The 12,109-nt window shown below is 42.5% G+C and overlaps 1 protein-coding gene across 2 annotated transcripts in view; it reads left to right on the forward strand.

Annotated features, from left to right (window-relative positions):
• Positions 1-12,109, forward strand: part of TAB3 (TGF-beta activated kinase 1 (MAP3K7) binding protein 3) — an 83,249-nt gene that overhangs the window by 37,274 nt on the left and 33,866 nt on the right. The window contains exons 2-3 of one of the 2 annotated variants that reach the window (XM_089653006.1): positions 3,601-3,790; positions 8,920-10,315. In XM_089653006.1, the coding sequence (XP_089509132.1) occupies positions 3,689-3,790; positions 8,920-10,315 (1,498 nt within the window). In that variant the 5' untranslated portion in view covers positions 3,601-3,688. The remainder of the gene's footprint in view (positions 1-3,600; positions 3,791-8,919; positions 10,316-12,109) is intronic. The other variant, XM_089653007.1, reaches the window with a different exon arrangement.

Below are 12,109 nucleotides of genomic sequence, written 5' to 3' on the forward strand. Positions count from 1 at the left end.
TCCGAAAAATTATGACAAAAAATATACAACTTCAAAAAACTCGCCATTCCTCTTATGAAGTATGTCGGACTGTCTACTCTGCAAAAAGGGGTCATTTGGGGGATATCTGACATTCTTGGACCTCAAGAAATTAGATTGGCTGTCAGTACTTCAGGACTGATCAATTTTCAGATATATACAATAGTTTGTGAACTCTATAACTTTCCTACAAACTAAATAATACATCCTAATTTGGGTTATTTTCACCAAAGACATGTAGCAGAATACATCTTGGCCTAAATTTATGAAGAACAATTAATTATTTGTAAACGTTTATAACAGAAACAAAGAAAAACGTGTTTGTTTTTCAAAATTTTGTTTTTTTTTTGTTAATTTAGCAAAAAAAAAACCCCAGCAGTGATTAACCACTTGCCTACCAGGCACTTATACCCCCTTCCTTACCAGGCCAATTTTCAGCTTTCAGCACTGCCGCACTTTGATTGACAATTGCGCGATCATGCAACATTGTACCCATATGAAATTTTGATCATTTTTTTCTCACAAATAGAGCTTTCTTTTGGTGGTATTTAATCGCCACTGGGCACTTTACTTTTTGCGTTATAAATACAAAAAGTGCAAAAAATTTGAAAAAAAAAAAGTTTCTTTGTTTCTATTATAAAATTTTTCAAACAGGTAATTTTTCTCCTTCACTGATGTGCGTTGATGAGGCAGCACTGATGGGCACTGATAGGCGGCACTAAAGGGCACTGATAGGCAGTACTAATGAGGTGTCACAGATAGGCGGCACTAATATGCAGCACTGATAGGTGACACTGATGATGGGTACTGATAGACGGCACTGACTGGCATCACTGCTGGGCACTGACTGGCTGCACTGACTGGCACAACCCCTGGGCACTGGTGGGTGGCACATGTGGGTGGGCACAGGTGGGTGGCACTGCTGGGCACAGGTGGGTGGCGCTTCTGGGCACAGGTGTGTGACACTGCAGAGTGGCACAGGTGGGTGCACTGCTGGACACAGGTGGGTGCACTGCTGGGCACAGGTGGGTGATCTGCTGGGCACAGGTGGGCGGAGCTAGCGGGCGCACTGCTGGGCACAGGTGGGCGGAGCTTGCGGGTGGCACTGCTGGGCACCGATCATCAGGGCATTGATCATCAGTGCCGATCCCCGCTCTGACAACTGCCGGTTCTCGGCAGTACTTTCCTCACGATCTGACAGCGTGAGGAAAGTGCAGCCGAGAACCGGCACTTGCATTTCCCTCTGATCAGCGTGTCATTGGACACCGCTGATCAGGTGGTAAAAGGCCGCTGTGATTGGCCTTTTACCACATCACGTGATCAGCTGTGTCCGTAGGAGATCGCCTTTTGATGGCCTTTTACCACATCACGGAGATCGCCGGGTGCGCGCCCCCTGGGGCGCGCAGGAGAGCGCGTTCTGGGAGGACGTCATATGACGTCCACCCAGAACTGGCCGGCCGCAGTGCAGCCGTCATTCGGCTATCTGCGGTCGGCAGGTAGTTAAATACCACCAAAAGAAAGCTCTAGTTGTGTGAAGAAAATGATAAAATTTTAGTTTGGGTACAATGTTGTATGACCGCGCAATGTCATTCAGAGTGTGAGAGCGCTGAAACCTGAAAAATGGCCTGGGCAGGAAGGTGTAAAATTGCACGGTATTGAAATGGTTAAAGCAATCCACTGAGCTGGCCAGAACCAACTCTTGAGGGAGTCTATTCCACATTTTCACACTCACTGTGAAGAAACCTTTCTGTGTTTTGAAATTAAATGTCTTTTCCTCCAGACGTAAATAATGCCCCCTTGTCCTCTGTGATGACCTCAGGGTAATAACTCTACACCAGGTTCACTATATGAACCACTGATGTATTTATACGTGTTGATCGTATCCCCCGTATCGCCTCTTCTCAAGAGAGAATTAATTCAGTTCCTCTAATCTTTCCTCATAGCTGAACTCCTCCATGCCTCTTATCAGTTTGGTTGCCCTTCTCTGTACTTTCACAGTTCCCCAATGTTCTTTCTGTGAATTGGTGCCCAAAACTGAACTGCATATTCTAGGTGAGGTTTTTCTAGATGATATCTCTCTCTCTGGAGTCTATACCTCTTTAGAAACTGCAGCTTGGCATTGCATGCCATTATTAAGCTTGTGATCTACCAGAACTCCCAGATCCTTCTCCACCAGGGGCAGACTGACCATTTGGAAACTCGGGCACTGTCCGAGGGCCCAAGGTCAGCAGGGGGCCCCATGAGATGCCCCTGGTACCTTTTTCATAGGCTTTTTTGAGTTTGGGCAAGGACACAGGGGCCCCATGATCCCCTATTGCCCGGGGGCCCCATGAGTTGTCAGTCCGCCCCTGTTCTCCACTATTGATTGCCCCAGTTGTTGTACCCCCCCCCCCCCCCCCAGTATGTATGGTGCCTGTATATTCTTAGCCCCCAAGTGCATAACTTTACATTTATCAACATTAAACCTCATTTGCCACATAGTTGCTCAATTAAACAGTGCATTGAGTTCAGCTTGAAAGTTGGAGACATCCTGTAAGCTTGGTGTCACCTGGAAAGACTGAAATGGTATTTATAATCCCAGACCCTATATCATTTAAAAATATATTAAAAAGTAAGGATCCCAACACTGAACCTTGAGGTACACCACTGACAACCCTAGACCATTCAGAGTATTAATCATAACCACTACTCTCTGAATAAAATCTTTTAGCCAGTTTTCTATCCATTTACATACGGATTTTTCCAAGCCTGTATGACGTCTGTCATTGATGATCCTGTGGTGGTTCCCAGCCCACAGCAGTCATTCCTGTGAACATTCAGTGTGTGGAACGCCTGATCCTGGATAATCAATGCATAACCTGTCGTGAAATTGAGACTTGTCTTTATTTCTGTGGGAACGGTGAACACAATGATGAAAAAGTGAAGCAGCCTGTCCTAGGATGGTTCAGGTGTACTGACAAATCTTTCTATGCCAAAGCTTGTAAATGTACCAGGGGAGAATGTTGAAAAATAAATGCAGTTTCCTCTCCTTGAAATTTTTTGTTTTATTATATAAACTCAAAAGTCCTGGTTTGACTCAAATGCCCTTTGTATTTACTAATAAAAGTCTTTTTTTTTTTTTTATTGTTTTTTTCGCTTCCATGCGATTTTACAAAAATGAGCAAGCAAAACAAAAAAAACTTAAGACAAATGGTAAAAAAACCCAGTAAAAATATTATAGCTACCTGTCAATTTCTACAATATAGCACTTCAATTTTGCTCTATTTATCTCACTACATCGTCTGTGTTTTCAGTGAGTGTGAATTCCACATATTGCTGTGAACGTCATGTTAACGTTGATATCTTTGTTACTTTATTAATTCAATAAAATTATTGAATGAGAAAAATATTTATAGCTACAAGCATTAGGGGAGGGAGGAGATAATTTTTTGATTTACTGTATATATTTCTACACAGCTTCTGGCTGAGTGGAGTAGTTAATCCCTGTTCCCATCGTTTTCAGTAGGTTTTTTAATATATTACTAAATATATACTCAGAATTGCATTACTTTGGCTAATGAATGTTTAATGTGTTTTATGCAGAAAATGCAGGAAGGATCAGAAGATCACAACCACTGGCGGGCGTTGTGAGTCCCCTCCTATTACAACGTAGTCCTGCATCCATGTGGAGATGGCGCAAAGCACTCAACAGCTTGACATCCAGGTATTAAATGATCTTCAACAACGCTTCCCTGAGATTCCACTGGAAGTGGTATCTCAGTGCATGATGCAGGTATGTGCTAGAGTGACAAACTAATTATGCGTGTGGTTTGCTTTACCTAACAAACTTTAGCCCCTTTTCCTACTTGCTAGCGAAACAAAATAATATCTGCTTCAAAAAACAAAATCATTGTATGGCATTATTGTAGTAGTTGAAAATGATGTAACAGCATGTGTGGAATTATATTTTCATATGCAATATTAGAATAATGATAGAACTGCTAATATATTATTCACACAAATTAATCCTCAATAAAGCATGAAATGTGTTTCTCTGTACTTTAAATTGCTTGCTTGTTTTTCTTGATTCTTATGAATACAGATTCCGCAGCTGTCCTAATTTTTTTTTTCCAGGTCAGCTATGTGTGTGAATTTTTTTTAATTCTCTCAAAGTAAAAAGCATCCTGAAACATTGTAGACTAGGATCAATATAAATTTGGTTTCTCATCTTCTACCTACTCAGGTGTTATGAAAATGTCGTAACCATCTAGCCACAAAAGATGTAATGCTGTCAGTAAAAAATCCTGTAAAATTATAGTGTCACCTTTCCTGCATTTAAAGAAGAGCTATAATGATTTTTGTTCAATAATTTTTCAGATGTCCATAAAGTGATATTTTGCGTATATTCTATAAAAAATTAATGCAGAGTGAAGTGTTCAAAAACCGAATCTAAATGTGACAAACAAAAAAAAGAACCCCCACGGTACTTTTTAGATGGAATCAAACTTACAGATATCTTAAAAAAACAAAGCCAGTCTTTATTATAAACATAGTAAAATGACCAATAGGTCAAAATTGTAGTACCATACTTAAATTACATAAAAATTGAACATAATACAATATAGGGATCCCGCAGACCCCAACAACCTCATACCCATCTCCGTGCTGCCACTCGCCTCCAAGCTCCTTGAGCGCATAGTCTACGATCGCCTAAGCGCCCACCTTATTGACAATAACCTCCTTGACCCATTAAAATCCGGCTTCTGTCCCCTACACTCCACCGAAACTGCCCTCCTCAAAATCACTAACGACCTACTAAATGCCAAAGCCAAGGGCGACTTCTCTGTCCTCCTTCTCCTGGACCTCTCTGCGGCCTTTGACACAGTCGACCACCCCCTCCTCCTTAATAAACTACTCTCCCTTGGCATCAGAGATACCGCTCTCTCCTGGTTCTCATCTTACCTATCCCGACGCTCCTTCAGCGTCACCTACAATGGCGCCACCTCCCCCTCCCTCCCCCTCTCTGTTGGGGTCCCTCAAGGCTCTGTCCTTGGACCCCTTCTCTTCTCCATCTACACCTCCTCCCTGGGCACACTCATACACTCCCATGGCTTTAATTATCACCTCTATGCTGACTACACCCAAATTCACCTCTCCTCACCCCCACTATCTCCGCCTGCATCACTCACCTCCTAAACGACATCTCAGACTGGATGTCGCTCCATTTCCTCAAGCTTAACCTCTCCAAAACTGAACTCCTCGTCTTTCCCCCTGCCCACCCCCCCCCCCCCCCATCCTATCCATCACCACCACCAACACCACTATCATTCCCGCCCCGCAAGCCAAAGTCCTTGGCGTCATTCTTGACTCGAACCTCTCCTTCCTGCCTCATGTCAAATCACTTACAAACACCTGCAGGCTCCATCTCCGCAATATTGCCAAGATACGTGCCTTCCTCACCCCAGACACCACCAAACTTCTTGTACACTCCCTCATCATCTCACGCCTTGACTATTGCAACTCTCTTCTCACTGGCCTACCCAAGTGCAGGCTCTCCCCGCTCCAGACCATCCTGTACTCAGCGGCCAGACTCATCCACCTCACCACCCGCTCCACCTCTGCCACCCCCCTCTGCCTCTCCCTCCACTGGCTCCCGATTGCCCAACGCATCAAATTTAAACTTCTAATCCTGACCTACAAAGCCGTTCATAACACTGCCCCTGACTACCTCACCAACCTGATCCCCAAGTACCACCCTACCCGTATCCTTCGCTCCTCACAGGACCTCCTTCTATCCTGCTCCCTGGTCTCCTCCTCCCATGCACGACTGCAGGACTTCTCCAGGTCCTCCCCTATCCTCTGGAACTCACTGCCCCAATCCATCAGACTGTCGCCTTCCCTCCCCACATTCAGACGCTCCCTCAAAACCCATCTCTTCAGGGAAGCCTACCCCACCCTCACCTAACGGCCATTCTCCCTCATTCCTCCCACCACTTCATCCCCCTCAGCCACTTCCTATTGTTCCACTACCCCCTCCCTCCTAGATTGTACGCTTGAAAGAGTAGGGCCCTCGTACGCTGTCTGTTTTTGTTGTACTGTTCCATGTATTGTCCCCCCTATTGTACAGCGCTGAGCAAACCCTTTGGCGCTATATAAACTCGATGTAATAATAATATTAATAATATAGGAATACAGATACCCTAATGATCTGAGATATACTGAAATAGAACTGCCAGTGAAGTTGTAGCTTGGTCAGTATTGGTGATCCATAGAGAAAGGTCCAACTCGTTTCAGAAATGTTATTTCCTTCTTCAGGGAGAGAGGTGGGTATATCCAGTCTATAATGCAATTATAACAAATATTAATGCACAAATATTTGATAATTGTAATCGCAAAAATACATTAGGCTGATGCTCAAAAAACACATTGTACAGTCCAAGGTCAATAAAACCAGTAGCAGATTGGTTTTATTGACCTTGGATTAGCCAATTTTACACATAGAAGTTAAATAAGAATAGTCAGCAGCCTCTAGAGTGCTGACTGCAAATGGTAAATGTCGGCTTTTTTTTTTAGTAGATATATTTTGTTTTTTTTTCTTTTTTTTGTTTTTTTTTCCTGACCCTGACTGATCATAATATTCAAAACATGTATATCAACTCCAACATATATTGTAATGAAATGCACTCCCCTTTCTTACTTTATATTCGATGTCTTGTGCAAAATAAAATACAGCATATTGATGTAACTTAGGCATCTCAATTATCCAACATCTTAAAATTCATCTGCACAATGGGATTTTTTCTTTGAATAATTGCTGTGGACGTCAAGTATCTCATGTTTATTAAAGGAAAGTGCCTGTGTTGCCTGTAGAAATCGTATGATTTTACTATTGTAAGTTGTACTTGTAAAATGACAGTTGGAAATTATTTGATGAAGGCAGCACATGCAGTTTCTTTGCAGACACTTGCGTTACATGAGGCTCTCTCTTTTACTTGCAGGTATGTATTGATTCATTGCCAAGTGCTGTGTTTGCTCTTCAGGATTTTTATATACGAATATGGAGAAAACATCAGTCAGTGTAATATCACACTTGTTCTGCTGTGCAGCATACTAGTGTCATTCCACTTAAGAGTCTAATTCAGGGTGATGCTACATAGTATAACATTTATGTCATAGTTCTATTCCAATCTGGCGTAAAGTGAATCTTGTGTCACTAATTACTATTCCTACACTACATGTTATCAGTTCCAATATTAAAGAAATAATTAAAGTGAACCTGTTCTTTACCACTTCAGGGAACATGTTTGTGTTAACCGCTTTCCTGCTGCCCTATAGCAGAAATACTGCTACAGGGTGGCAGGGCTGCGCAAAATCACGTGTGTATATATACGTAATTTTTAATTACCAAGTAGGGGGTGCACGCAAGCCATAATCGCACTGCTATTGGTGGCCTCACCTGTCGATCACCGGGTCCCGGCCGTTGAATCCCCGCCAGCACCCAGCGATCACCGTGTATCACTGACTGGGGAGAGACCTGTATGTAAACAAAATAGATCTCTCCCCTGTCAGCTCCTGCACATTGCTTTGTATTGCTGCATAGTAAAGCACAGTAAAACACTGTGACATCCCCAGTGACACCAGTACAACAATCAGTGCTAATAAACACTGACACTGTACTAATGGCACTGGGCTGGCAGGGATTAATATGTAGGGTGATCAAAGGGTTAACTGTGTGCCGTTTTACATACTGGGCTGTGTTTGTGCTTCACTGCCATGCAAAGCAGTGAGTAGGAGCTGACAGGAGAGAACTGTTTGGTTTACAAACAGTTCTCCCCATTCCCCCCCCAGAGATGCAAGATACTCGGCAATCCCCAGCCGGGACCCGGTGATTGACAGCCGAGGCCACGAATGGCGACATGGGTAGGGCGCGCACATGACTCACACGCACCATCTACCCGGAAATGCAAAATCATTGTGTATATATACGTCATTTTTTGCAGTCCTGCTACAGGGCAGACTGGAAGCAGTTAAAGCAGGAAAGGTAAGAAGAGTGCTTCTCTGCTGTGTTAGAGCTTACACAGAGATACGGACCCCCCCATGTGACAATGCATAAGCATTGGCAACTGCATTGTGGGAAAGTAGGAGATGTGGCCATGTGTACCTCCATATCCAAACATACTTGGATCTGGTCCAGTTGGCAGACATAGTGGTGAGGATAGTGACAGGTGAAAGAGGCAGAAGCTAACAATGAGGGCAAGGGGGTGGGGGGGGGGGGAGGAGGGAGGGATTGGAGAAGGTGACAGATTGCAGCAGAGAGGAGAGGACACAAACTGCAGCTGAAACTGACATGGCCATAAGGGATGCTGACCTGTTCAGCTGCAAGCAGTTTTGTATACCTGAGTCCCTTATGTCGGTGGCAGCGAGAGGGTTAATAGACACTGAAAGGACACATTGGAAAGTTGTTTTTTTTTTTTTTAAGGATTAGGGGCTGCAGCCGCTGTCAGAATACAATGTCCTGATAAGGCAATTCTTCTTTTGGCAGGCATGGATGCAGCTTAATTTAAACTTTTATGAAAAGGCAACTTGAGAACGTCATGTTGTTTTGAAATTTACTATATCTCTGGCTGCCATGTTGATATTGGCTTTGGTACTTTCCCAGTCACCCACCAAGAACAATCATGTAGATTAGGTGGTATGACTTTTGGTGTGTGCATGCATGTTGCAGGTTTCTGCTTCATAAAATATTGAAGCCAAACCCTGCTAGGCAATTAGCATTTTGAGAGAGTCACTAATGGCGGCCTTTTTTCACCTATTACAGAAGTCCTCTAATTGGCACAAAATGTACATATACTTGCTTGACATTTTTTTTTTTTTTTTATTGGAGTTTTTTTTTCTAATTCCTATTTTCTTTTTTTAATGAAGAATAACAGCAACATTGATGCCTGCTGCCACGCCCTGACACAAGAGAGCTGTAAATACCTTTATATGGAGGGGCACAATCCAGAAGACACTAGAACAAACAATCTTTTGCACATCAATCTTGGTATTCACCCAGGCACCAATTTCCATGGTGATGTAACACAAATGAATGGTCGACCACTGGTTCATAGCTCAAGTGATGGGCACATTGATCCTCAGCGCGCTTCTGGCAAGCTTATATGTTTGGTTCAAGAGCCTCATTCTGCCCCAGCAATTGTGCCACAAAATTACAATCCATTTTTCTTGAATGACCGAAACTCGCCAACTCCACCCCCACAGCCTATTCAGCAGCAAAGTGTCAATACGTCAGCTATGCAAGCTTCCCTGCCAAATTATATGCACATACCTCGCTACAGTGCAAATCCTATAACTGTAACAGTATCACAAAATATACCCTCTGCTCACAATGTGCCCAGAGCTTTACAGATTCTTCCTCAAGTGCAAAGCAATCCTTATGGGTCTCCAAGTTCTATTTACATTAGACAGTCTTCGCAAAATTCTCCAGGAAGACAAACTCCACAAAACACACCATGGCCCCAGTCCTCTCCAGTTCCTCTCCCAAACTATAGTCCTTGCCCTCTTCCAGTGTTTCCTCAAAGTTACCAACCTGCACAGTATTCACCTAAGCAGCCTCAAATTCCACAGTCTGCTTTTCGTTCCCCTCCTACGTCACAGTGCACATCTCCTTATAGCTCTCCACAGCATCAAGTACAGCCTAATCAGCTAAGTCACCAGACTTCACATGTGTTTATGCCCCCTAGTCCAACAGTTTCTCCTCATCCCTATTCGCAAGCTCCACCTCCCTATCCAAAGCAAAGTGGCCATTCTGTATCTTATCTTCCTTATGGAACTGGCATGAACAAGGCTCCTGGGATGAACAAAATAGAAATTACAGTTGAATCACAACAAAGACCAGGAAATGCAATGAATAGAAGTCCTTCACCAATAAGTAATCAACCCCCCCAGCGGAGTACGCATTCTCCATATGCCTCAAGTGCACGGCCAGGTTCACCTTCAAGGGCAATACAAGGCCAGCCAAAGACTCCATATGGTGTTAATCCCTTATATATAACCTATTCACAACCACCGACCACCTGTGGCTCTCCCACACCTTCTCCTCGTGTACTGATGTCTCCATCTAACCCAACTGTTTTCAAAATTACTGTTGCACGGGCGCCTACTGAAAATCTGCTAAATATTGTGGACCAAGAGCAGCATCCTGGTGCTCCAGAACCTATACAGCCAATTTCATTGATGCCATCATCAGGAATTGAAAAGGGAGTTCACAAATACCATCGAAGTTCCAGTTCTGGATCAGATGACTACGCATATACCCAAGGTACTGTTGTGTTTTTTGGGGGTTTTTTATTCCCTAAAGACCTAGAGGAGCACCGCTGTTTTCCTTCTACCCATGCATGATTTTCTGGAAGGGCTGTACTATTGATTTGATCTGCAGGCCTCCATACTGTCAATTGGTTCTTTTACTTGTTTTTAATGTAAAACCAAATTATGGCAACTGCCTACAAGAAGTATTTTGTATTGTCCATAGTAACTAGTCATTTTTCCATTTTCTTATTTACCTGAGCAACATGAATGGAGAAAATGACTATTAATAAAGTCTTATCTTATGAGCATTATCAATAATAATATAAAACCACTGATACCAGTAGATAGGTTCATGGAGGTAGACCATAAGCATGGAAAATGGTTAAATATGCTTACTTCACCATTGCCATTTTACAATCTATACTCCTCAAATGGCCCAAAATGTACATCACTGTGCCACTGGAGAACATTTCTACAATCTATTTCAGTTCTGAAAATGTCATACACATTGATCTAAGAGTTCAGATTCTTTTTGACACAACAAGCAGCTCTACTTGTTATGTTTCTATAGTGCTTGTGTGGTGTGTCTATGCTGTGTAATGTTTCCAATGAGTCAGAAGTATGTGCTTTCCTTAATCCATAATCCATGTGGGATTATGCTACTAATGCATTATCATGTATGCAGAATCAAAATAAATATGAATGACATTTGTGCTAAAGAGATCCGTGTGGATATAACAGGTATGTATTTTGATTGTATTGCTAAAGACCTAGATTTGTTTGTGTTGTGATGAATATTGGACAGCAGCTCTGATGCTTGAAGAGAGAGATTTGTATGAGCACGAGCAAGTTTCAAACAAGAGCTTCTCTCGAGATGCTAAAATAGTTTTAATCAGATTGTCGGAGACTCACAGACATCTATCTAGTAGTACTTTGATGGCAGTCATTGCAGCTGAAAACTAAACACAGTTTATAAAAGGAATGCAACCTGTTTTTTTTTTTTTTGTTTTTTTGTTTTTTTTTTTCTTTTGGAGGTGGGGGGGGGGGGGGGGGGTTCTGTTTAATGCCTTTGTCTTCTATTTGTATTTCTCTTTCTATTTTGTAAGGGGAAATAGATTTCATTATTTCAAAGTGTTGCAGTTGTTTTAACAGGAATCTCTTCTTCCTGCTATGTTTATAATCTATCATTTTCAGTTATGTTATTTTTTTTTACTGGATCTAAAATTAAACAAACAAATGGACTGTTGCAAATGAGACTTAAAGTGGTTGTAAACCTCAGTCTTGAAATATAAACAAAGCATATCCCTCTATAGTGTGTACTTCTCTCGATCATGAAGTTTAATTTCTGTATGCTGCTTTGTTCCTCTGCTGTCAGCATGAATCACTTCTGACAAGTTTTCCTGACATGAGAGAAAAATGTTGACAGGGGAGGGAGTTCCAGCTGACTGATAGCCTCAGCTCTGTTTCTATGAGCTGTGTGGAGAGGGGTGTGTCCCTTCCCTCCAATCAGGTTTCAGAGCTCTCGCTAAGCACTATGTTTAATTTAGCTCCCCACCCCCTTTTTCTGAACTCTCAGACAATCTTTATAACTTTAGCACTTTGTACGAATGTAAAAAAGAGAAGGCTGTAGATAATCAGGGACAACTTATGTAGAAGGCTTTGTTTCCTCTTTGTATCACCTGAGAAAAGTCACTACACTGGGTACATGTAAGAGTTTACAACCACTTTAATTTAGATTTTAACCTGTCTCAGACTTCATTGGAAGTTTTGGTAGTGTCCCCTTTCATCTTGAGCAGGGGCTTTATAA

Source organism: Staurois parvus, unplaced genomic scaffold (genome assembly GCF_062004578.1).
Source record: "Staurois parvus isolate SC_StPar_1 unplaced genomic scaffold, SC_StPar_1.0 ptg000696l, whole genome shotgun sequence".
NCBI classification, from domain to species: Eukaryota; Metazoa; Chordata; class Amphibia; order Anura; family Ranidae; genus Staurois; species Staurois parvus.